General features: G+C 36.1%; 5 protein-coding genes across 7 annotated transcripts in view; 2 read left to right on the top strand and 3 right to left on the bottom strand.

Annotated features, from left to right (window-relative positions):
- The window catches only part of LOC134663691 (chromodomain-helicase-DNA-binding protein 9), a 275,973-nt gene that overhangs the window by 128,180 nt on the left and 120,475 nt on the right, over positions 1-27,318 (bottom strand). The gene's annotated exons all lie outside the window — the stretch shown is intronic.
- LOC134663679 (programmed cell death protein 10) lies at positions 10,417-14,352 on the bottom strand. Its single transcript, XM_063520125.1, has 5 exons — positions 14,095-14,352; positions 13,775-13,952; positions 13,140-13,272; positions 11,812-11,973; positions 10,417-11,060 (listed from the first exon to the last, which is right to left on the bottom strand). Exons 1-5 carry the CDS (start codon positions 14,164-14,166, stop codon positions 10,976-10,978), a joined length of 630 nt encoding a protein of 209 aa, XP_063376195.1. The 5' UTR covers positions 14,167-14,352; the 3' UTR covers positions 10,417-10,975.
- LOC134664137 (actin-related protein 2/3 complex subunit 5-B) lies at positions 15,233-17,085 on the top strand. The gene is made up of 3 exons (XM_063520727.1): positions 15,233-15,529; positions 16,469-16,540; positions 16,772-17,085. Exons 1-3 carry the CDS (start codon positions 15,389-15,391, stop codon positions 17,009-17,011), a joined length of 453 nt encoding a protein of 150 aa, XP_063376797.1. The 5' UTR covers positions 15,233-15,388; the 3' UTR covers positions 17,012-17,085.
- Positions 18,800-21,318, top strand: LOC134664136 (uncharacterized). The gene is made up of 2 exons (XM_063520726.1): positions 18,800-19,016; positions 20,412-21,318. The coding sequence occupies exons 1-2, from the start codon at positions 19,011-19,013 to the stop codon at positions 21,012-21,014; spliced, it is 609 nt and encodes a 202-aa protein (XP_063376796.1). The 5' UTR covers positions 18,800-19,010; the 3' UTR covers positions 21,015-21,318.
- The window catches only part of LOC134663678 (protein timeless-like), a 34,202-nt gene continuing 28,602 nt past the window's right edge, over positions 21,719-27,318 (bottom strand). For 2 of the 3 annotated variants that reach the window (XM_063520124.1, XM_063520123.1), the window contains 2 exons: positions 26,900-27,055; positions 24,768-26,025 (listed from right to left, as the gene is read on the bottom strand). In XM_063520124.1, coding sequence (XP_063376194.1) covers positions 25,845-26,025; positions 26,900-27,055 — 337 coding nt within the window. In that variant the 3' untranslated portion in view covers positions 24,768-25,844. Of the gene's footprint in view, positions 22,339-22,434; positions 26,026-26,899; positions 27,056-27,318 lie in introns of those variants that run through there. The other variant, XR_010098164.1, reaches the window with a different exon arrangement.

Raw genomic sequence — 27,318 nt, 5'->3', positions numbered from 1 at the left:
TTTTTGTCAAGCTCGAGTTCTGATGATGGGATCCATGAGGAATCGAGGGAACTCCTCAAATCTTAAAGGCATACTTAAGGAGATTTTAGTATTTTCATCAGAAAATCAAGCATTTTCATTAAAAAGTGTCGCACTTGATGAAGTGGAATTGCTGATGATGGTCAGAACCAAACTCTTCAACGACGCATGGTTTGGCGATTTCGATTTTGTGGGTTAGGTTAGAACTGGGACCCTAGGCACATAATAAATAATAGTACTAGGTACAGAAGACTCAGTCTCTATCAAAACGCGTCTGTCACGATCAGCACAGATATGGCCGCTAGGTGGCGACAGCGCAGTGAGCCACGCCTGCCCTAGAGAAATAAAATATGCTACCAGAAAAAAGAGACGAAGTGGATTACTATATCTGGTGATCAGATACCAGCCAATAATTTACATGGCATTTCAAACTTACAAATTTTCCCCTGTCAGTTAGAACAAAATTTTGACAGTTCCGAACAACTTACAGGTTGATACCGTCCGGTGGACTCTTAATCAGTGGGTCCCTTTAGCAATCATACCTGTGTAAGTAAGTCTGTAGAGTCGGAAGACTGTATTTATATTTATTTATTGAATCAAGTTATATATAACATTACAGCTTGCGCCAAAGCATTACATAGATTCATAACTTAAAACTACTTAAATTTACTAATTTAAAATTAACTTACATCTACGAATATCTGTCTTGCATCCTTTCAAGCACTCCCTTCCATTCAGGTATGGTATTTGCAATGACAAAGTCTTATCATTTATGTAAATTTTTTATGTCAAATATAACTTTTGTCAGACCAAGAAAAGTCTGCAGCTATTTTGATAGCCCACGCGGTGCAAGTGTTATTTATAACATACGTCATAAGTCATAATTTCATAGAAGTTTGACGTTTAAAATAACACTTGCACTGAGTGGGCTATCAAAATCGCTGCAGACTTTTCTTGGTCTAACTCTATCGACTACACCTTAAGGTTACATTTAGCGGATGGCGCTGGGCCTAACATACGGCGTTGCATGAACAAGAGATTTCCTTTGGCAGGATTGGTCCTTAGGACCCAGGGATGTATTCAAGAAGTGGAGCCACCGAGATTTTTGATGTAAATTTTTAGGGGGGCGGCTCTCAACTTGATCTTGATATCTGTATCATTTAAGTCAAGTCAAGTTAGGTCAAGTTTGGTATCGTTTCCGTATTCGGGGGTGCCGAATTCATTTCTGATATAATAATGACACCATTCCGAAGTAAAAACACATAAAATATGAAAAAAATATTCGCGCTTAAACTGCTGCACCAATTTTGTTAAAATTTGGTACAGAGATAGTTTGAATCCCAGGGAATAACATATAGCATACTTTTAATCTCAGTAATCATCCCTTAAGGGTGTGAAAAGGGAGGAGGAAATTTGTATGGGGATTCAATAACCGCTGAACCGATTTAGATAAAATTTGGTATAGAGAGAGAGAGAAGAACATAGGATAGTTTTATTCCAGAAAAAATACCTTAAAAATGAAAGGTAAGGTGTAGGATTGTATGGGAAATCAATAAACGCTGAACCGATTTCGATGAAATCTATGTCTACATCTTTGATTTAGTTGAAAATGATACTAAACTTGACTTAGAACCTAAACTTAAAGAATTGTTAACCTCAAACGTCGCAGACAAGACAAGTATGTAAGTATATAATATAACCCTTGCGTGGCAGCGCCCAGATGATGTTTATGTACATACCTACATAGAAGAATTAGACTCATCCGTCCTGAATTAAGCAAACTCGTCGTTGAACTTTCATACATTCTTACTGTATACCTAATGTACAGATCGAATCGTCAGTATAAATCACGTTAGCAGTTTAGGTTATCGAATGATAATATCTTCAATAACAAATGCTTTGTTTTTGCATCGGAGACCAGAGATTGATGTGCAACAATCACGGGGGAGCTTCTTGGACGATTCATTCCGCATGTGTTGCATCCACAACTAGCTTTTTTGTAGTCTGCTATGCTAATACGCAAACGGAAATATACGACTCGAATGGGACCATTTATTGTTTCAATTTGTATTTTATCGATTTATCGCTATCAGGTTGATTTACGCTCAGTTTTGAAACAAGAATATTTTAAACATTTCGCTAACGACACCAAATTGAGAAGATACCTAATGAAAGATTTTTATACAAGCCTTTTGCTGATAATCTAATATAGATACTTACTTTCATGAGTTGAGCGTTTCGTAGAGCGCAGTCATTAAGCCAATTCACATGGAGCATATGGCCACCTAAATAAACAAACATCGGTTTTAATTTACTGTAAATTAGCGAAACCCGAATTACCAATATGATTTATTTGTACCTATAGCGTGTTGATAGTGTCGCTCTCACTAGCTAGTACAAACCCAGTCGCTCGGATTCAATTGGTTTTGCATATTTTAACAACAATCTACTGATATGATGCGGTTAAGCAGATAGGAATGAGACGCAACACATTTCACGCAGTACAATCGTTCGTATTAGGTGTCGTATCACGCGCTTTCATCTGCCTGCGCAGCCGCACGAGGCGCAGGACCGACGCGTCAGAGTTGAAATCGATTACGCCTCCACTCCGAAGCTATGAATATTTTAACTGATCCATATGATTGACTCATTGTTGAGGTTCGGAGTCATAAAAAGTAATGAATTCGATCCGGAAAGAAAGTGACCTATAATAATTGTTCAATTAGTTTAGTGTGTTTGGTTCCAATTCCAAAGCGATTTTAACGATATCTTTATTTGAGCACATTCTTCTGCCTACCTACGTGTTCGTTACCTATAATATTTACCTAGATCTTGACGCACTGCTAAGTTTTAATTTGAAGTTAACGCAGGTGCTAGATTTAATCCCGAGAAAACGAAGGTTTGCCTGTGGTAAGAATACAGAGGAATCACAAGCGTAGTAAGATATTCAAGATGCAAAATTATTTATCACTGTTTTTCATCTTACCACGAGGAAAAGGTCACACACCCAACTTAAATATTAATAGGTATGTACATGTATGTACTTGTAGTTGTACCTAAATGTTGTACGTAATAGTCCCTCCCTTCATATTTGGAAAACTAATTTAGTTATATGCTTAGGAAAGGTTAAGCTTGCCTAGACTGTGTACATTATGTAGGTACCTACTCTTCAAGCTTCGGTTAGATAATCATGGAAAAGCAGACTGGGGGCCGATTTTTGAATTTCGATCACTCGATTTCGTCACTCGAAAATCGGTGGAAAACGGCGAAATGCTCAGTTTTGAAATACGAGCGATCGAAATTTGGAATCTAGTGGTATTGACCACTCGTTTTCAATTCTATTAGTAGAATTTAAATGCCTAGTAATGGAGATATTGTTGAATGAAATACACGAAATCGAGCGGTCGAATTTCAAAAATCGGCCCCCTGGTCTCAATCTCTAATTTCTCACTGGCATTGTTGTGAGTCGTGGGAATAAATCGAGTGAGTTTTTGGCAGTTGGACGACTCGGTGTCGGAGAAAGATGGAATAAAATGATTTCGTGACCGCATTTACGTGGGTCAAGAAGCCTGCGTCGCGATTCGTCTCGTCGTGCTGTCGCACAATGGCGGGTCGTGCGCCCTCAGTGCGGGGCGGCCGGTGTCCGTGACACTTGACACGGGAAGCCACGATCCTCGACCTCCACATATTTCCGCGTACAAGTTTTTTCACCTGAAATGCCGGGCGACCATTTTGATTAGGTGACCCTAAAGAAAAATCGATAGCGATAACTTAGAAGGCAGCTGATGCGTTTACCTGCTTTTGCTGTGACCGTATCGAAACGCTTCTGTTACGTTGAGGCGAGCGTCTTCGAGCGCCTTATTTGAATGCTCGCGCTCGAGAGCTACGCGTGTGATATCGGACCGGGATAAAAATTCGTTGATTTTAACTTAAACAATACACGTTTACCATAATAACAATATTACTCCCGACATCGCTAACACCATCCATTGACTATTATTTTGATCATGATTTTATTTAATTTTTATTTCCCATAACAAAATAAATCGTTCAAAAGGCGGACTTATTATAAAGCATTCTAGTTATAAGTACTCTGTCTGTCCAAGGCAAAACTAGTTTTTTTTTTATGTCAGATAAATCAACTTCTAGAGGCTAGTTTTATACAGTACTAGCTGTTGCCCGCGACTTCGTCCGCGTGGAATCTTGTCTTCAACATTTTACATCTTTAGTATCTATTAATTTTCACAGAAATTTCTTTTTTCATTTTTTTGTCAAGCAATGTTGAAATAAAGTAGGTACTTTTCTTTTTTAGCAAGTTGCATGAAGTTTTAAGTCAAGTGGATTTTGATGTTGGTTGCTGAAATTACTTTTCTTTTATTCTCATAATAGGTACCTATGCCCTTATACAAAGATTCAAGTTCCGCATTCCGCACTCACAAAATATCTGATCTCCATACAAACTTTCAACCCCTTTCTCACCACCTTGGGGGATGATTTTCAAAAATGCTTGAATTAGTTTTCATGTTTTTTACTTTATTACCTTTTTTACCAAAAAGTTAGAGTTCCTAGCTTAAAATAAAATTTGCACCCGAAGACGAACTTTCATCCCCTTTTTAACCCCCTTAGGGGTTGAATTTCCAAAAACGTTGCAATCACTTTTTTTGTAATCGGCTATTATGCCTTTCTACGAAGTTTCAAAGCATTTGTAATGGATTAAAATTTTCAACCCCTTTTTAACCCTGTTAGGGGATGAATTTTACAAAACGCTGAAATTACTTTTCCTGTCTTCTAATAATATCCCTAAATACAAAGATTCAAGTCCACCACTTGAAAATTTTTTTGATATCCATACAAACTTTCAACCCCTTTTTCACCACCTTAGAGGATGAATTTTCAAAAACGCTGAAATTATTTTTCTTGTATTTTAATAATATATCTTTTCACGAAGTTTCAAATTCCTAGCTTAAAAGAAAACTTTAACCCCATACAAACTTTCATCCCCTTTTTAACCCCCTTAGGGGTTGAATTACTCAAAATCGCTTCTTATCTCTTGTACACTTTATAAATGCAATCTGGTGTGCAAATTTCAACTTTCTGGCTTTTGTAGTTTCGGCTCTACGTTGATGAATTAGTCAGTCAGTCAGTCAGTCAGGACACTTGCATTTATATATATAGATAGATAGGGGTGTAGTGTAGAATATAAGTACCTACTTTCTATCGTTGCGCCGACTGTAAGTTTTGATAGGTCTTTTACCTAGAAAGTCCTACTTACAAAAGCGACTGTATGGAGCTTTGAGCTTTCGCAAAGCGTGCACGTCAACGATAATTAAATACCTAATTTTGCCTTTTAAGAATTAAGATATACCTAGGTACATTATTTATTATTTTCAAGAACATGAACAGGACTCGCTTAACGTTGTACGTTGCTCAGAGACAGCTTGTGACTGAACTGAGGGATAAATTTAAATACAAAACCGTTAATGGAATCGCATCGAATGCATTATTCTGATTTATGAGCAGCCGAGATGTCCGGATCGAAGATAACACATTTAAGCGAAATCTTATTTATTCGGCCGACAGATGTGTCTGCAGGACGACTATTGTTAATATTAGAGATAAGATAGTAAAAGTTTTACCTATAACATAAAGTACTTACATACGATGAAATGTACCTATACCATAGAGAAATATAGTAAGAATATAGTGCTCACTCCATACATTAGTTTTGATACCAAAAAGACTATTATTTTCGCAGTCGACATCTAGCATCGACTAACGGAATTATCAGTACCTACTTACCTTACCAGTAGGTACAGTCATCAGCAATAGTATCTTACACAACTATAGTTCATTTTTTTTAGCATTAGAAATAAGGTAAACAATCTTGATGTGTCTTTTAATTGAAAAACACATTTTAAAAATAAGTACGGCAAATATGTGACAATTATGAATCTAATACGATCATTTATATTATTCTGCTTTCATAAGTAATAGTTTTTGATTTTTAAAAAGCATTTTTCAATTAAAAGACATGTCAACATCGCTTAATACCTTCTTGCAAGTTCTTTCTAATGCTAAAAAAAACGAACTTTAGGGCCGCAAAAATATGTGACACGTTCTTATTTGGAGCGCAATAAGAGCGCGTCATATGTTTTTGCGGCCCTTTTTGTGTAAGATACTATTGCTGATGACTGTACCTAGTACCTACTTGATACTAGTCTCTTAGAGTCGCGACTCACGAAAATTTGTATCGGGCAACAATTTACAACTAATTTTAAAACCAGAAGTTGAAAATAGAGTTCCGGTTAATCCGGTTATAATCAGTTGAAAATTGTTGAGCAATAGACTTTTAGGTCGTCGGAACATCTATTGTCAAGTAGCAGTACCTACTGATAATTCCGCTATTCAATATCTAGCATCGACTAAGAAAATAATAGTCGTTTTGGTACTAAACTGATATATGGATTGAGCACTCTATTCTTACTATATTTCTCTATGGTATAGGTATATGCCATCGTATATACTTTATGTTTGGGTAAACCTCTTACTATCTAGTATAGTTCTTAATTCACTGATATAAGAGTTATACTTGGGACATATTTTTGACATGATTTGTACACCCACATTTTTACAGTTGACTGTAGGTACATAATGTTTGCAAAATACCTTATTAAACACATCTATAACTGAAATACGTCTATTTTCACCTCTATTGGAACCCCCTGGAAATGAGGTAGAAATTGATTTATACCTGGCTAACTGAAACCCTGGGGAAGTAGAATAGGATTTTATTTAAATCGAATATGTGCAATACCTCTTTACGTTAGACATATTTGCTTGTCCCTCGTTGTCCCAATTATCCAGGTATCACTGCATAATTTATATAAAATTTTATGTAGATAATATTAATGTATAAGTGACTAGATATTTGTAATGGTTAGGGCTTGTGCACAAATCACGCGAAGTTCGATAGAGGGCGGGGGGGGTCACGAAAAAATCACGATAGATCACGTTGGGGGAGGGGGGGTATAAGGAAACCTCACGTGTATTTTTCTATAGTGAACGAAACTAACACCTACCACATGCGTAATAGGTAGATACTTTTTCTCGGTTTCGTTAAACATAAATCTTCACTCTGCACTTCAAAATAGCGAGTTTATTTAACGAAAATAGAAAAATAAACAAATATTTCTATATACAATTTTTCTTAAAATTAGGTCGAATGAAAAAATTTCAAAAAATACACGTGAGGTTGTGTGGGGGGAGGGGGGTAGCCAAAAACCTTACCAAATATCACCAGGGGGGAGGGGGGGTCAAAAAATAGCCGAAAACACCTCGCGTGATTTGTGCACAACCCCTTATCGAGATGTAATCAAAATACTCATCCGCCGCCGGCTCGTCTCCCACCCTCGGGAACTTTTAGTAGATAGGTATGTTCATAACTTCATATGGACACCTCAAAGAATAAACGTATATACGTCTATGCGGTCTGATTTCTTCAATTTTATCAGGTTAAGTGGTAATACCGGAATAGGCAAAAAAGCTAAAATGACGACACTACGAGACTGATGGAAAATATGGATATACTGTTTAGCATGACAAAGTATGGTTAAAAGAAAACATCATATAAAAATATTTCTCTATTAGTTGGGTATCTCCAGAACAGTGCAAATTAATATAATAACATTATTTTTATAAACATTTTCTATATCTATAATACTAGGGTAAAGTACAACAGTCATAGGTTATGTAGAGTAGTGGCTACACGAGGTATAGTCACGATCGGTATTTATGTAAGGGGCTGTCCATAAATTACGTCATCGATTTTTGACCCCCCCTCCCTAAAATCATCCAAAAACCATGCTTCGAATGACCCCGTTTCCTCCTACGTTATGCTACCATCATCCGGTGTCCAGACCCCCCCCCCCCTAATTTGAAATTACTTAATTTATGAATAGCCCCTAAGTATATAGTGTGATATATGAAACACAATAATATTATTGCGATAGTAAATTGTGATTCGTAGGTACAATTTTAAAACACAAGTAAACACTTCAACTGTACCTATGCATTATTTAAATAATAATTACAGACTACATCTATAAATTTAAATATACATCATATTAATATTGCGCTACATCATTAAAATAGTGTATGCATTTTAATGAAACAAGAACCAAATGTGAACAGTCCAATATCTAAAAATAACTATGAATTTACGTCATTAGGGTACAGATACCTAATGTCAGTGTTGGCAAAATATCAATTCGAATTGACGATTGACGATTGAGGATTGACCGATCAATTCGAATTGACGATTGACGATTGACGAAACTAATTCTAAATCTACTGATTGAAGATTGACGATTACTAATCGTTAATTCGAATTGACCGGCCAATCCTCAATCCTCAATCGTCAATTCGGATTGACGATTACTTTGTATGTACACCTAATGTCCTTTTTATTTAGGCCAGTTTTTGAAACTGACCAAATGCGTTCCGAAGCGGTGTCCGAGTTTACCAAAGGTTCCGAAACTTGTTTCTGACGGCATTATGAAGGATGTCCTTTTTGGAACATTTTCGGGACTTTCCTTGAAATTAACCGATAGCGTTCAAAATCGATATCTGAGGTGCCCAAAGGTTTCGATACTTGTTTCCGAGGGAAATATTGAGAGATGCCCTTTTTTGGGGCATTTCTAGAAATTACCCGATTGCGTTTAAAATCGATATCTGAGGTAGCCAGAGGTTTCTAAACATCTTTTCGACTGCAATATTGAAAGGTGTCCTGTTTCGGGACATTTTAGTGACATTTTTTGAAAGTGACTGCTTGCATTCAAAATCGATATCTAAGGTGCAAAACATGGTTTCAATGGCAATATTTAGATTCTACCAGGGACAGGAACCGGTTACCTTAACCGGGGTTTTTCATAGAGTTATTTTAGAAGCGGTTGTAAAAACCCCTACCATAACGGTAACCGTCTGATAAGGTAACACTTTGATTCGGTAACCGTATCAGATACGGTTAACCTCTGTTACCGGTAACCGAAATAAAAACCAAGTCTATTCAGTTACCTCATTATAAAGTTTTTGACCAGTTCAAACGATTGTAATCTTTACGCACACTTAAATTCAAGTTGTTATTGAATAATCGAGGTTGGCATGAGCGATCTATGAAGCCTCCAGCATAAACAAGTTTTTTTGCCGTTCCTCTGTTTATCTTTATATCTACCTGTGTGGTGTGTTCTTATTATAAATCTTATTATATTATAAATAAAATAAAAGAAATAAATAATGTAAATAAAATAAATAAACTAAATAAAATAAATAAAATAAATAAAATAAATAAAATAAATAAAATAAATAAAATAAATAAAATAAATAAAATAAATAAAATAAATAAAATAAATAAAATAAATAAAATAAATAAAATAAATAAAATAAATAAAATAAATAAAATAAATAAAATAAATAAAATAAATAAAATAAATAAAATAAATAAAATAAATAAAATAAATAAAATAAATAAAATAAATAAAATAAATAAAATAAATAAAATAAATAAAATAAATAAAATAAATAAAATAAATAAAATAAATAAAATAAATAAAATAAATAAAATAAATAAAATAAATAAAATAAATAAAATAAATAAAATAAATAAAATAAATAAAATAAATAAAATAAATAAAATAAATAAAATAAATAAAATAAATAAAATAAATAAAATAAATAAAATAAATAAAATAAATAAAATAAATAAAATAAATAAAATAAATAAAATAAATAAAATAAATAAAATAAATAAAATAAATAAAATAAATAAAATAAATAAAATAAATAAAATAAATAAAATAAATAAAATAAATAAAATAAATAAAATAAATAAAATAAATAAAATAAATAAAATAAATAAAATAAATAAAATAAATAAAATAAATAAAATAAATAAAATAAATAAAATAAATAAAATAAATAAAATAAATAAAATAAATAAAATAAATAAAATAAATAAAATAAATAAAATAAATAAAATAAATAAAATAAATAAAATAAATAAAATAAATAAAATAAATAAAATAAATCAATACTGACATCAGTAACATGTTTTCGAACCTCTGGGAACCTCAGATATCGAATTTAAGTCCAGTAAGTAAGTCCCAAAAACTTACACCTTTGAAAAGTAATCTTAGGGACTATGGTTAATCTAGATTGAGAATTGATTTAATCAGAATTGAGGATTGATGCGTTAATTCAAATTGATTCAATCGGATTGACGCGTCAATCAGAATTGATTCAATTCGAATTGATCAATCCGGATTGATCAATTCGGATTGACGCGTCAATTCGATTGATCAATCCGGATTGATTTAGTTCAGATTGATGCCAACACTGCCTAATGTACACATATCCTACGATGGATGAAAGACGGTAAGAATTTTTAAATTTCGATATACTAATACGAATACCTGAAAGCTTTCAGCCATAAGACTTTTCCCAATGTCGTTAAAACTTTAGCAATCAATAATAAATAAATAAATAGTAATCTTCAATCTTGTAATAAATAGTAATTTACCGTTTAAACTCCCAATAAATGTCAATATAGAAAAATTATTTGAGTGCTCTTACACTCTCCCAAAATATATTCCACCTGGATTCCACAACATGTATTTCACCTGGTAAAAGTATATTCGTTAGCTTAGAACTCAATTACCAAATCTTTACTGCCCATGTCTTAAGAACTTCAAAGACTCTCAATCTACAATTTGTGGCCACTGATGTTATCAACTAGGGTGTAAAATGATTATTTTATATTAAGACTGCACATGAAAAACAATATCCTATACTTATACTTTTTAAACTTTCGATTAACTAGGTATTTAACCCCATATCCATGTTTATTTCATATGTAACTAATACACTTGACAAATTAGTAAATACTATTACAGAAGTGGTAAAGTTATTCAGACTTATTTTTTACGGTATATAAGATTTGGTTTGTTTGGTGGATCAAATAAAGAGCACTCACGAACACAGCATTGGCCCTGAAAAAGAAACATTTCAATATAAGAACAAGACCGAAGTGATCCCATAAGTGTTCCGTAAACAAAGTTTTGTACGGAACACTAAAAAAATATTTTCTAATCATACAATTAATTAGACCCATCACTTTTGACAGATTTAAGATGTAAATCCCACTTTGCCTTCTGTATGATTTGACTGATTAGCCGATTCTCAGTACTAGGACGAGTACCATCACCTATGCCTGAGTACCTCACCATATATACTACAATTTTTTTATTTTATTTATGTAGATACTAAATCACAAATACTGTGAAACAACTGTTGGAAGCGGAATTAAAGAATTCCCTGAGTTTAAAGCTGGCACTTCTAAAGCCGACATTAATTTCTTAAGCCGAGAATAACTACAAACTATTCTAAGGTTTCCTGAGTATAAAACACACAAGAGCAATTTAGGTGACAGCAGCCAGCCGCTCTTAGCTTAGTCCTAACCAGCTGCTATATTCTAGCCCAGCGATCGGCAACCTTTTAGCAGTCAAGGGCCACATAGTAGTTAAGGAAGTTGACGCGGGCCGCACTTTTGTTAAAATGTGTGACTTTATCAGATATTGTTATTGGACAATATTACATACAAAATAGCCAGGGGGGCTCGCGGGCCGCTTGTTGCCGACCGCTGCTCTAGCCCTACTGGCTTTCTTTCTCGGCTTAAAACATTTGGGACACTTGACCGAATAAGTCAAATTAAACATCAAAAATAATATTAATGGTACTTACTGTCCTTCCTTGAAGTACTCCTTCAATGTGTTTGAAAACCTTTTAGAGTATTTGACAAATTCCCTTTTCCTTTGTTCTAGCACTTGTTTTCCGGGACCAGGTGTATATTGGGACACCTCATTGACAGCATCCAGAAGTTTCTTGATAGCCGATGCAATCTCTCTGTAACAGAAATTGATTGTATAATATAGTATAGTTAAATACAGGCTTTCATATTATTTCCTCCCCCGCCAAAAGCCCTTGCTCAGACCTATCCATTAAAAACTATGTACTTAATATACATAAAATTACTCTAAAATTAACATACTTGTAATTATTCCCTTACAATAAAGATGTGTTTATTTTCCACTTTATTTTATTTATTAAGTACAACCACAAGTACAATAGAGCCAAAGTACTTCACACAATACAACAATTATGGAGTACATAGCGTTGTCTAAGTATAATATTGGCATTTCCACTTCTGATAGTTAGAAAGTCACCTGTTACTGTGTCTTATCTGTGCTTATGTAGCACCATACAGCACCCACATACAAGACATAGGGGAACTTAAGATACTAATCTGTAATCTCTATACCCTAAATTTCCCAAACCCCTAAGTGCCACAGGGATTTGGACTTACTACCTTCCCCTTTTGTGTGTCAAATTAAGGGTTAAATAGTGCCAAATATGTTAAGTTGACATCCCCACTTTCATGTAACACATGCATGCAGTAGGATTATTATAAGATTTAGGGGTTATTCACAAATCACGCAGGGTGTTTTCGGCTACTTTTTGACCCCCCCTACCCCTTGGTGATATTTGGTAAGGTTTTTGGATTCCCCCCTCCCCTCACACAACCTCACGTGTATTTTTTTCAAAATTTTTTCATTCGCCCTATTTTAAAGATAAATAGTATTGTATATAGAAGATATTGTTTATTTTTCTATTTTTGTTAAATAGGCTCGCTATTTTGAAGTGCAGAGTGAAGATTTATGTATAACGAAACCGAGAAAAAGTATCTACTCATGTGGTAGGTTTTTTTATCTTAGTTTCATTCACTGTATAAAAATACACGTGAGGTTTTCTTATACCCCCCTCCCCCAACGTGATCTATCGTGATTTTTTTGTGACCCCCCCTCCCCCATCAAACCTTGCGTGATTTGTGCACAAGCCCTTAAGGTTGACATAATAAAAAGTGAGCTTTTTTTTCAAAGAATTTTGAATTTGAACAAGATCTGCTCATTTTATATTTCATCAACTTCACCAGGCATAAGATTTAACAGTGTATACTTTACTTGTTATTTAATTTATCTAAGCTAAATATTATTCTTCTTTCTATAACTTACTTAATAGTTTCCAGGAATGTCTTTCTGTCTGTTATTTCATCAGGAATGCGGCTCAAAATTTTCTTCAATGCAGTAGATTTCTTGTTTAATTCTTGGAATGCCTCTTCAGACCTGTTCAGCCTTAGATCAGCACCTGTAATTTATTTAAACAACCATCATTTAATGAAATTAAAAGTTGTAACTGTAATATTAATATTATAGAGTAAATTAAATACTCTAATAAAAATTAAATAAAGTCAACAATTGAGTGCTCTGTTCTGGAATTTAGTCTCCAACCCGAATGATAACTCACTATAAACATAACTTTGTATACATTCCAATAGCTTTTTTCTTTTATTAAATAAGAGACACTTCCAAATTTAAAGAAGGTATTGTTTTGCTTCTAGACCTCAGAAGGTATACTAATCACCCTGTTACAAAGCATTACTGCTCTTACAATACAATACAATACAAATACTAATAAAAAAGCATGATAGATTTTATAGCAAAGTGAGAAATGTCATTCAGAATGAAACTATTTTACATGGTTCTCTCTAAGTTTATATAAAGGTTCCTATTGTTAAAGCAGTTCTACATTAACTTGTCTAGACAGTCAACAATATTTTACCAATAATAAATAAAAACACAAAGCTTACATTCTGATTCTGTAAGAGCCCCCTGCAAACGCAGTAAACTCTCATTCATATTGACAGGTATATCAGCTCTTCGCATTATCCCAGCCACCAAATCATAATTAAGCCCTGGCACTGCAGCCTCCGCCTTAGTAAGGGCTGCTCGTAATGTCTGAGACGCGCCCAAATCATATTTCTCCAACTGAAATATAAAACGTAGTACACTATTTCAACATGATATATGGCAGCCTTGAAGCTTTTATCAACATTAGTACCAATGATTAGCATTATCGCACAAACGTTTTCCTGGTACCTACATATCTTGTTAATCAATTTGTACAAACCTGAGTTAACACAGGGCGAATAAGAACGGGCAAAACCAAAGAAGTGACAGGCAGTTCATCGCCCATTGTCATTGTGGCAAAGTTTAGGGATTTAAGATGGGCGAGTACAACTGTGCTTTTTGCAGCCCTCGTTGGCCAGATAATTAGCAATATGCAAAAACAGGACACAAATAGAAAGTACAATAAACAATAGAATTAGCTTCACACCACATCACATATACATAACTTGATTATTTCACAAAATGTTTCACAACTATTTGACAATGACAACACCCATTTCGTCGATGTCATAAAAGTATTGCCAGTTGATGATGCAAATTGCAAATTACAAGTGATTAATGGCGTTCATTTACATCTTTTAAACAACACAAATCAATTGTTGATATACATACGTGGGATTGAGATTTGAAACTATCTTTGAGTGATATTATTTCGATTATTAGTTAAAATTTCCATGAACGCAGTTAACGTAAAGGGGTATCCAGACGGGACTGATCAAATCAGTCGATTTGTTCAGGAAAATTATTGGTCAATCTCATCTAGCGTCCACACGTACACAAAGTAAATCACCAATTTGCATTCTACTATGAAAATTGGCATTTTTGTGCCCGCACCTGCTGATATGATCTGGGAATCAAATTGGTATTTGCGTCCGCACGGCCTGTTCGATAGGACAATTTCATCAGATTGGCGAAAAATTGTCTCGTCTGGATACAGCTTATCGCCTTCTCTTCACGGTAGTCCAAATCATGCTAACGAAAATGAAACATTCTTTCTCATTAAAACTGATTAAATATTTCAGATTCTGCTGCTGCTGATTTTGATTCTAATATTAAAATATATTAAAAGGAATTATTCAATAAAACTTGCTTTGCTTGTCGTTCCAGCAGAGGCGTAGCTAGAGGATATGGCGCCCGGGGCAGGCACCGAATTTGCGCCCCCCCCTCCCTCCTAACGAAAGGTCTTGTGCATTTTGGCGCCCCCCCGTTGGCCGGCGCCCGGGGCACGTGCCCCCTCCAACCCCCCCCTAGTTACGCCACTGCGTTCCAGTCGTAAACACTGAGAAATATTTAAGCTACAATCGGACTCGATTTATCAAATTGTCAATGAATTGACATCTGACGTGTCTTTCATTCACTCAGACTGTATTATTATATGGGCAGGGTGCTAAATAAAATAATAAAATAAACTAAGTGAAGTTTACATTGCAATTGCACCTATCATCAGTTTTATTATTATTAATCTAAATAATAACAGTCACCTGCTTTAAGTTAAGTGTACGAGAAGAGATAACATGGCTAAAAATACCTCCAGTTCAGCTTTCCGAAAAATAGACATTGATCAATACAATGAAGACAACTTCAAAGAGGATGAAGCCGAGCAAGCTATGCCCGCCGGCCCCGATGAGGGGGAAGTCTCTGCATTATTGAATCAATATCCTTTTCAAATACCGCAATTGCATGCATGACACCGAATTTCGCTCGAATAATTGTGATTAGACGCGTGACCATGTAGTTACATTTGTTTATCATTGCCTCTGAAGTGTATGAATCATCATTCACCACCATTTATTAGATCATCCTTATGCCTCTTCGAACATGAGGTTTTAATAACGAAAGCTTCTATATAGAATCAATTTTACGCCCCATGAAATAATGACTTGTCATTAATAACATTAGTTTAATAAATTTATGTTCTATGTAGTTTGTTTCCAAACATCTTGAAATGGAAGTAAGTGCTTTATAATAAACGGGTATAAAAATCTTGTACCTACTATTAGTATGTACTTAGTGAAATTTTCAGATTCAAAGCTTTAACTCTCATAGTTCCCAATAATTCCAATTAAACCATTTATGTTCATGGTAGGTTTCAGCATTTAGTTTACAGTTCCACAGCAATTAATTTATGGCTGCATATATTTAATTAATTAACCACTGTACAGTGACCCTAGTGCCACAACATAGATAACAAGCTCGGAGTAATTAACAATGGAGCCGCCATTAACAGGTGTTCCCCTCTGTCGAAAATAGGCGGCCAATGGTCAACCACATGTCAACCATATGTATGGACTGACGTTTATCTGACATGACGTACCTATACATTTGATGTGCCCCTCCCCTGCAAAAAATGGCAGACTATTTTGTACCGAAAATTTTAGACATGGCGTCTCCGTTGGTTATATCCTCTGAGTTAACAAGGGTTTCCTGATGGTAGCAACAATACTTAGTAAAGACAAAACATAAATGTTTGTGTTGTGATTAGCACTATAATATGGATTAATTCAAATAGAGTCAATGGGGTTAGAGAGCTGACATAAAAATAAGTATTATGTTAATTTATCTTATCAAAATAAATCCATAACTCATAATATACAGGAAAATACAATGAAGCACTCAAAACAGTTCTGGACAATGCACCATTAGGGTCTTCCAATCAACAAGTAAAGGTGAGTAGAGAATCTGTTTTTTTTTAGTTATTAAATATGTCACATTGTTAGGAACATATTAAAGGAAAATGTTATAACAACTAGTGGTAGCACATATTACATATTATAAACTGGAATGTGTAAGAAGAAAGAAGAGGACTAAGACTGGATAGTCGTAAGTCCTCTTAATAGTTAATTTTAGTATTTCCACTAAAATTAACTATATGTAATGTTTTTGTCTGTATGTTACAGGACAATGCCCTTACACTCACATTGAAAGTGTTGCTCGCCATTAAATCTGCACAAATTGAAGATGCCGTAGCAAACCTGTCCCAGGACGACATTGACATACTGATGAAATACATCTACAGGGGCTTCGAGTACCCATCCGAGGGATCTAGCGGGCATCTGCTCCTTTGGCATGAGAAAGTTTACAATGTGGGTGGCACTGGCTCCATAGTGAGGGTCCTGTCCGACCGTATGAGAGTTTAGACCAAAAGACTATTAATAATTACCTATCATTCTATGTTTATATAAATTCTTAATAAATTTTATTTTATCTCTTATTTGAGTTTTGTATGAATAACTTGGACACTTTTCTAAACACATTCACTGCCAGCGACCCATTAGGCAGGTTCTCTGTTCATAGTGCTCGCACTGTTATTGAATGCGTAAAAAAAAGCTTACTTTGAAAGTCTTTTTTTTTTTCAACTAGTCTTGGATACAAGCTTTAACCTCTAGCGTCTCACGGTCCTAATAACAAATTAATTGGAACAATTGAATTTGTTTTGTTCGATTGTAAAACAAAACAATTTTTTTTTTCTAACACCATTCAAATTTCTTTGCTATTTTTATCCACCACCCCAGCTAGAGGTTAAAATCTAGTCTGTGTTACAGTCCTTACATCATTTTATCGCTACTGTTACGAGACCGTGTTGCATTAACTGGAGTGGTGACATTACGTCATTGACCGCAACGGCGGATACCTATAGAAAAAAACCGGGCAAGTGCGAGTCGGACTCGCGCACGAAGGGTTCCGTACCATAATGCAAAAAAAAAAAACAAAAAAAAAGCAAAAAAAAAACGGTCACCCATCCAAGTACTGACCACTCCCGACGTTGCTTAACTTTGGTCAAAAATCACGTTTGTTGTATGGGAGCCCCATTTGAATCTTTATTTTATTCTATTTTTAGTATTTGTTGTTATAGCGGCAACAGAAATATATCATCTGTGAAAATTTCAACTGTATGTAGCTATCACGGTTCGTGAGAGACAGCCTGGTAACAGACAGACGGACGGACAGCGAAGTCTTAGTAATAGGGTCCCGTTTTACCCTTTGGGTACGGAACCCTAATAATAGGTTCCCGTTTTACCCTTTGGGTACGGAACCCAAAAAATATCGGTGATACACAGATTGCCTAATATATATGTTAGGCAGTCAATCAATTTTTTTTTTAATTTGAAATTTGAGAATGAAGTTTTTAAACAGGAAAGTGTCCAATAACTTTATGAGAGGAAGGCACAGATAACCCTACCTGACACGAATGAAGGCCAGAACTCGGCTGCGTGTACGTAGACGTGCTCGTGCGCGTGCGCTATTGTTATTTACGATACAAGTGCGAAAAAAAGGAAATTCGAAACGAGTGGCGATAAATTAGAACACGACCAAGGGAGTGTTTTAAATCGACACGAGTTGCGAATTACCTATTCGTACGTGGGTCGTACAACGTTTTACCGTACATATGGCCCTTTAAACTTTTGACATACGAGCGAAAAGTGCTATTTTACGCACTAGTGCGGGAAAATAGGACCATATGTACTGTAAAAATGTTTACACTAGTGCGATAATGAGCACATTACGTAACTATGTCGAAAATTTAAAGGGTCATATGTACTGTAAAACGTACGATTACATGTGCGAATGGATAAATCGCAACTCGTGTCGATTTAAAATTTATTGCCACTTGTTGCGAATTTCGTACTTTTTGTTCCTATTGTGATGTAGGTTAGTTATGCTACTATTTTATTGTACAGCGGGCATCAGATTTATCGGAGCGGCTAAGGCGAACACGCCTCTATTGTCAGGGCGTTAGAGTGCGAGTTCAAATATTGTGAACACCTTGGCCGCTCTGTTATATCTGATGACGACTGTACTTACGTCTATACGTAGGTTTTACAGAGGTTTACAAATAATCAATGTCGTATATGGTACGACACCTATCTAACTGGAGCAAATAAAGTCAATGAACTACTTAATGTTACATAATAAATTAAGAAAGATATTATGAATTGCGCGAGGAAGTTGCGACAATGGGTGCACCGCCGCGATCGGCGCTGCGGAACTAGCAACAAGTGACCGCCGAAGAAAGTAAACGCAGCCGCTGCAGACCGCCGCTCGCCACAGAGAACGCGCCAATATATAAGCCAATCATTACTTTTATTGCCACTCTGCAGTTTCGGAGGAGCTTGGACGTACGCGTGAAGAGTCAAAATGACGGTTAGTAAATTATTTTAAAGTACTGGTATCATCGTTTAAGCATAGTATAGAATTTAAAAAATATTTTTTTAAATTAATGGCATGTGTACATACTTACACATACATATACAATATACATACTGTGTTGTAATGTAACACTAAAACTAAAACTAATACCTAAAAAAATCAATAAAAGAACATGGGTGACCTAGCCATTGGGTTACATACATACCTACATATTAGGCTAGATCACTCTGTAACACTTAAAATGAGCTTATGATATAGTTTTAATGTAGATATATATATATATATAAATAAAAACTGTTGGAGCACAATTATCCAGTGGGGAGCAAAGTAGGCACATTTTACGGCACTTCCCTTTTTGCGGATTAGGTTCATATATATACAGAGATGTGAAAAATACTTTATAAAAAGTATTTAAATACAAAATACAAATACTTCCTTGATAATACTATTTCAAATGCAAAATACAAAATAGTTTTTGAATTTGTATTTAAATACAAAATACGAAATAGGTATTTTCAAAATACTTTTTAAAAATACAAATACTTTGCGATAAAAGGTACTCTGAGTAGTGAATGTGAATACCTAGTCTGAATTAAAAAGTATTACTCGGAATTTCCGAGTTGAAAAGACTTAGACTCTTAATTTATTCTTTGAAATCAATCCTCTATCTAAAGTGCAAATTTCTAGTTGTTTGCTCATAATAACCGGTAGGATGTAGGTATGGATGATGGTTTTTAACGGCCAACTTTTAAAGCATTAATTTGTAATGTTTTACAGCTAGTATAATGCCTCTCGTTAGTGTGATGAAAACGTCTCGTTTGTGTTTCACCAGGGCAGAAAAGTTTGTTCTCCTCTCGTGCCTTGAAACCCTCGCAACACTCAAGATTCCACTTTTTTAGCCACTCGCTACGCTCGTGCTCATGTGCGACGTTACTATACTAAACAGATTCAACAATTCCATGTTAAAAGAATGAGAGAGTTGCCACAGGATTGTAACATCAGAAGAGATTGTAACTCCTACCTACATTACCTACCTACTATAAAGTACGCGGTGTATTTTGAAAATAGAAAATAGGTCCCAAAAACTATTTCAAATAAAATACAAAATAGTTTTCTTCAAAAGGTATTTAAATGCAAAATACAAAATAGGTATTTTGCATTTTGTATTTGCATTTTAAATACAAGTATTTCAAATAAGTCACATCTCTGTATATATACCTACCTAAAATTAGCAAAAAATAGTTCTATGTTAATCCTACCTACTTTATTAGTTTTGCTTTGAATTAGAAGTTACCTACCTCTGGGATTTTAGTTCGCTTGTGATAACGTATAAAAGTTTTCGCGCTCTTGAAATATTTAACTTTATTCATAAACATTTCTTTCTTTCAGAAACTTATAATTCTACTGTGCTGCGCATACTACACCTTCGCCTCTCACCATATAATCCCAGTGGAAAACTACGAAACAGAACTACAGGACTTAGGACAACACACGGAAACACACGAAACGCCTGTCAAAGTAATAAAGATAACCAAAACTATCGCGGTAAAGATTCCAGTGCCATACCCGGTGAAGGTGATAGAGAAAGTGCCGTACCCAGTTCATGTCAATAAACCATATCCCGTCCATGTGCCGCATGTTATTCAGCTGCCTAAGGAGAGGACCGTAGAGCTCAGGCCGCATCATGAGGCCCACAAGAAAGCAGGCGAAGCGAAACCCCATGATGATTACCAAGCGGAACAAGCCCCCGCTTACGACGCGCCTTCAGGACACGAACACTCGTACGCACCATTAACAGAACACATACACGTCGGTGACGGATTCAACTATGGAAACAATCAGCAGGCGTTCGGAAATGACTATTCCCAAGGCGCTCCAGGCAACTCTTACGGCGCTCCCAACGAAGGACATAATTCATATGCAGGCGAAGAAGGGCATAATTACGACGAATCAAAACGGTATAGCGCAGTTAGGCCATATCATGGAAAATAGTACCTAGTAACGCCGATCAATTAATATTTTTGATAGTGCGATGAATAATTAATTCCCACTGATCAGTTATTTAAGTCAGGTTGGTACATAGGTATGTTGTTTTGCTGTGAGTGTTGTATGTTGTGTAATTTAATAATAATTGTTGCTACATGTGTAAGTGTTATGCGTTAAATATGATTGTGACCTGAAATGTTAAAATGTGTATCTAGTTCGCAAACGTTCCTACTACGAGTTTGCGAACTACAGTTCTACCTACATGTACCTACTTAATTTATAGATGAGTAAAACTTATGTGTTCAATTAAGCTTAGGTTTTTTTTTAAATCGCAATACCGCTGTTACTTAACCTCATAATGATCTGCATTATACACTTAATCAGGTAAAAGTTCCAATTGAAACAAGATTGCCGTTAATATTTAGGACCCGGAATTTTAACACGGTTGACAATAGGCTCAACCCGCTCAATAAATATGTGGATTTTTTTAACCGACTTGTATTTTAACCATTCATGTTCAACGTGGGAAGTGGGAACCAGGAAGTATATGTGACGTTCCACGAGTAAAAGTACCTTATGGCGGTTGGCACTTACGCTATTATTAACGACGCTTCAATACAAATGCCTTGCTACGTGACGTAAGCCCCGACCGCCATAAGGTACCTTTTCCAGTGGAACGTCACATATAGGTATTGAAAATGAAAAATAGCTTCAGATATTTCTCTTATTTTACTGACAACTATCCCTTCCTCAAAAAAGTCTTACATCAGCCAATGAGCATTCGCCCCGCCATTCAAAAAAGTAGCGACTGGTCAAAATAGTTTTATTTAGTTAAAATTGCCTCTTTCATGTCAAACTACACACAAACACACGAAAGTCACCTGTTTGTCTATTTTTTTCTACCTTGGAAGATTTATCTTAAAGAACCGAAGGAAACATTACATTTTATTTATATAAATAAAATATATATGAATGGGGACAATCTTACACAGATCGACCTAGCCCCAAACTATGGGTAGGAGACTTTTATATAGACACATATGATACATAGTAAACCTCCATAACTCGGGAACAAATATTTGTGACAAATAAGAGCATTGATTTGTGTGTTTAACAATTCGAATCCGTGACCTCCTGCATCATAGGCAGGGACATAATTTAATAACTTCAAATAAATTTCGTTACAAGAGAATGTTTTTATAGTTAATTAATAATTTACACAATTAATATAAAATACGGCCACAATAAGTTGACATGACACTGTCAGCGCCAACTAAGCTCTCTAATCAGGCGAGTGAGATAATATATGACGTTCCACGGCAAAAGGTACCTTATGGCGGCTGGCGCTTACGTCGCATAGCGCCGCAATGATATTAGAGCGGTGTTAATAATAGCGTAAGCGCCAGCCGCCATAAGGTACGGGTACATCACATATTATTACTAACTGCTAAAAGCGAATATGACTCAGATTAGAGTAGAAACTGTTCTCGTTGATTTGGATCATTTGGCTAATAATTAAACAATTATGTATATAATTGCATGAATATGTGAAACTGAAATGTGATCTAAGTCATTATACACCTAATTAACAGACATATATTCTAAAACAACGTTAAAGTCAGCGGTACTTCAGTCTTTCTGGTTTGAAAGAAACGCACCTACTTCAAAAGATATCCTCAACATACGGGAATAATCTCCATTATTTATGTTTTCCAGCGTAGAATTTTTAAAAGCATAGTAAATCATGATACCTAAGCCCTTTAATCTCGTCATATCACAGTCTGTTTAATTCGTGTACAAATGCCTGGCTTTATCTATTTGACCAAGTTAAATTGGCACTAGAAAATGTTCATAACCAGTACGTCATTTAAATAATTGATTATTGTGATTATTTACTTTATTTAGATTGGAATTGTAAAGTAACAAAAAAATGCAATTATTAGTAAACGAATTACATCAAATTTATTAAAATTGACCATTATTCATTATATAATTATAAAACTTAACACAAGAACATTTAACAACACCCAAACATCGAATGACATTATTAAACATCTTACTTGCTACTTTAAAATTATTATTCTTATAGGCTATGTGCTATGTTAGGTGGGCAAATTGAATAGGTATAAATATATTTTTTCGGACGAATACCTATGAATGTATTATTTAATTAACCAAACATTCACACAACAAAATAGATAGTGAGTGAGTCCATCCCTTTATGTGTAATTCTGTATACTTTCAACAATTGTTTAGTCTTAAACTTTTATAAAATAAAAGAAACCTAAAGGGCATAACAATCTCGCGTGGTGACTGTACATTGTGCTATAAGGAAGGTATGGCTAATATTGTTAAAGAGACTCAATACAAACCCGACGGAATGGGGGATTATGACTATTCGCCCGTTTAAATGTAATTGTAATTACCTACTGTTAACTACGGTAAAATTACAGATAACGCTCGACATTTGTTCATTGTAAAGACAAGAAAGGTGATTCGGTATACATCAAGAATAAAAAATTGTAAAAACATTTTATAAAGAATTAGCTGTTAAATTTTAATGATTTTTGGATATTTCAAAGTTAATTACTAAACAGAAACAAAAGTAGTGAAATAAGAAACATCAGCATTGTTAATACCCAGACACCATTTGAAGTCTATCAAAACTCGATTCAAAATTTAATAACTTAAGATTTACTTATTGGCTGGTAAATAGGCTTATAACCTTAGTTCATATGACTTAACTTAAGAGTACTTAGACAATAATAAAAACCACCTCTTGGGAGATTAAAAATAAATGACGTGTAACAATACTAATTCTCACGACGCGTGGGCTCGAATACTTTCTCGCTCGCACAGTACTGCGTCACACCGGCCAGCCACCGAGGAGCACCGAGCGCGCACGACGATCGCCGACCGGGCGGTATAAAAGCCGCAGCCCGCGCCGCATCAGATTACTTAGATAGCGACTGCCTTAGCGATAGGTACACCTCTGTCCTTTGGCGAGTCATAATGAGTCTGGAGTTCGATAGCCCACCTGCAGTCTTCTCCAAGACTTACCTAGGTCCCTTGGCGATAGGTTCATAGACTGTCCCTTGGTTTTAACATTATTGTGAGCTGTCACGCTCAACAATGACAACTACCCACTCTTTTAAAGAAGAAGTTGCATCTACCCTACATAATTTTTCTAAACTACCCTACGTGTAAAATGGGACTGTACAAAATAAATAAGGAGGCAAACGACGAATCATCTAAAGAAGGTAGTAACAACACAACAAGAAGTCATAGTAGCAACAGAAAATCCACAGTAACACCAATACAGTTGATGTATGCTATTCAGACCAGCTTCACTCCAGGGGGAGGGTTCCGTCGAACACCCTCTCAGGCAGTAACTGTAAGGATAGTGCCAACTTGGCGAAAACTGAAGGAGATATCGTTCTACACAAGTCCTGGTACCTACTCTCTCTTCAGACATACGTGTGCCAGAGGGAGAGACTATAACAATACAGATCCTGGTACTCTCACGGGACGTTACCGAGCACCAGAGGGAGAGAATGTAACAATACTGATCCTGGTACTCTCACGGGACGTTACCGAGTACCAGAGGGGGAGAATGTAACAATACTAATTCTCACGACGCGTGGGCTTGAATACTTTCTCGCTCGCACAGTACTGCGTCACACCGGCCAGCCACCGAGGAGCACCGAGCGCGCACGACGATCGCCGACCGGGCGGTATAAAAGCCGCAGCCCGCGCCGCATCAGATGACTTAGCTAGCGACTGCCTTAGCGATAGGTACACCTCTGTCCTTTGGGTAGTCTCAAGTCTCGGTCGGGAGTTCGATAGCCACTTGCAGTCTTCTCCCTGACCTCCCTAGGTTTAGCTAGTGCCTTGGCGATAGGTTCCCGACTGTCCCTTGGCAATTTGCATCGGTAACAGGCGTGCTCAACCTTGCCGTCTGTTATTCGATATTAAGTTAGATAGGAAGTAACCAGTTTTGTATGAACCCATAAATGTATGCACCTATATGTATAAGTTTTCATAGTCAATAAAAGTATCGTTGACATTGGCGTTTGAGTGAAACTCCCACCTACCCTACAGACGTAGTTAAGTTGCCAATCCTGCCTTGATTTACATTTTTTTAAAGGACTTGATCTTTTACGAAGGTGTACTATTTTAAAAGAACGTGGGAATAAAAATTAAACATAAATATACTAGTTCGGTATAATTATACCTATTCGTAATTTTGATGACATATTTAAACAAGCCCAAATGATTTAGACAAGCCCAAATGAGTTAAAGTTAAGGGCATATAATACCAATCACCAGGGCTCAATTTTCAAGTAGGTAGGTACCCTGTCTTTTAGGCAAGGTGCCGGTTTATACCTACGCTATTAAATTCGGCGATGAATTAGCATTTTAAACGTCTAATTTCATCGTATTTATTCGTGATAAATCTTAACATGTACACAAGTATAAAACAACATAGAAATTTTAACATAAAATAAATAAATTAAATTGTTTACCACGAAATGGTCCCGCCTCAGCATAACCCAAAAGTCAGTGCTGATCGACCTATCACGTTCACATTATGTATCACAAAGTAGTTTCATATCACGTTTTACTAAAATTACTAGTTCAAGGCGAACTTACTAAGTCATCGTTTTCACAAAATAATATGTAAGACCGAATCTGTTAAAAGGCAACTGTCAAATAATTAAACGATTCCGAAAAGCGCCAAGAGGCGCCAACGTCGTGCACATAGCCAATAGGTACTTATTCTAATCGCTGGACATCGACGTGAGAATAGAATGTGAGAATAGTGTTTGGTTTTGTTCAGAAAGTGGGAGCGTAGACCCCGGGTCGCTCGGCGGCGGAGCGCTCGGCGCGGCCGGCGGAGCCGCCGGCGACACCATTCGCTGCGACGCCCGGCCGTAGCGCTATCTCCAATTTCTCCTCTTCGTCCGAAACGTACATACGGGTTAGGTCTGATGCGACCGATGCAGTTTCGCTGACGCTATAACAGTTAAGAAAAATGCGTGTTAGCGACTGACGGGACTACGAATTGCTTATATAGTGGAACTGGTGGATCATTGGGGAGATGCCGTCATCTGCTCTCCCACCCAGACCAACATTTTCGATGAAAGGCGCCAAAATTTAGTTTTTGTACGGTTCGGTTTTCATTCACCAATTGGGTACAGGTTGATTCACAAGAGCTGACACGAATAGAATGACTGAATGAAAATATCACATTAACCAATAAAATGGTGGCGCTGACTGTATAAAGGCTGAGATATACAGGATACAGGTGTCACTCATATAATGAAGGTTTCGTCATTCCATTCGTGCCAGTTTTCATTAATCGACCGTACAAATGAAATTAAAAACCTCTTTTGAAAACCACTCTGTCAACTCTTAGTGCGACATGTCTGCATATCAAAATAAAGCGAATGATCGTACCTAAACAGGACTATTGCCTGATTCTATGTTGAAGTGGTATATTATCTATTGCAAGTTCCGCACAGTAAGTACCAGTCAATGTTACCTGTTGTTGTAAAAAAGCGCTGGACCTGGCCTTGCGGTAAGAGCGTGCGACTTTCAATCTGGAGGTCGCGGGTGCAAACCCCGACTCGTACCAATGAGTTTTTCGGAATTTATGTACAAATTATCATTTGATATTTGTAACAGTTGCTTTTAGGTGAAGGAAGGCATCGTGAGGAAACCGGACTAATCCCAATAAGGCCTAGTTTCCCCTCTGGGTTGGAAGGTCAGATAGCAGTCGCTAAAAACCTAGTGCCTACGTCAAATCATGGGATTAGTTGACAAGCGGACCCCAGGCACCCATGAGCCGAGGCAGAATGCCGGGATAACGCGAGAAAGAAGAATGTTACCTGTTGTTATCCTCCAACTCCTCAGAGTGGGTCTCGAGCTGAGCGATGAAGCCCTTGGGAGGCAGGATCGCGGGCCCGGCGGGCGCGGCCGCCTGCTGCACCGCCGAACTCGAAGATTCCTTCGATTTACTTAGCTCCTCCACGTTTTTCAGGACACTTAACAAATTTACATACAACGTTTATTTTTACAAGATTTTATTGAATTTCCAGTGTTTGTATGTAGGTATGTTCGGGTCAAATCTTACAAGGCAGATTAGACTCACTTCCTATTACTCGATTGAGTCGATACTTCACATATTATATATGTAAGGTGGGTGACAATGCAATATTACCCTAGGGTAATATTGCATGTGAAAAAACACAACCTCGTACATTTCTGGGGGACACGCACGAACGTGTCTTGCTTTGTACAAAATGTA

This window comes from Cydia fagiglandana, chromosome 4 (assembly GCF_963556715.1).
Source record: "Cydia fagiglandana chromosome 4, ilCydFagi1.1, whole genome shotgun sequence".
NCBI classification, from domain to species: Eukaryota; Metazoa; Arthropoda; class Insecta; order Lepidoptera; family Tortricidae; genus Cydia; species Cydia fagiglandana.
This window is presented reverse-complemented; position numbering and strand designations above follow the sequence as displayed.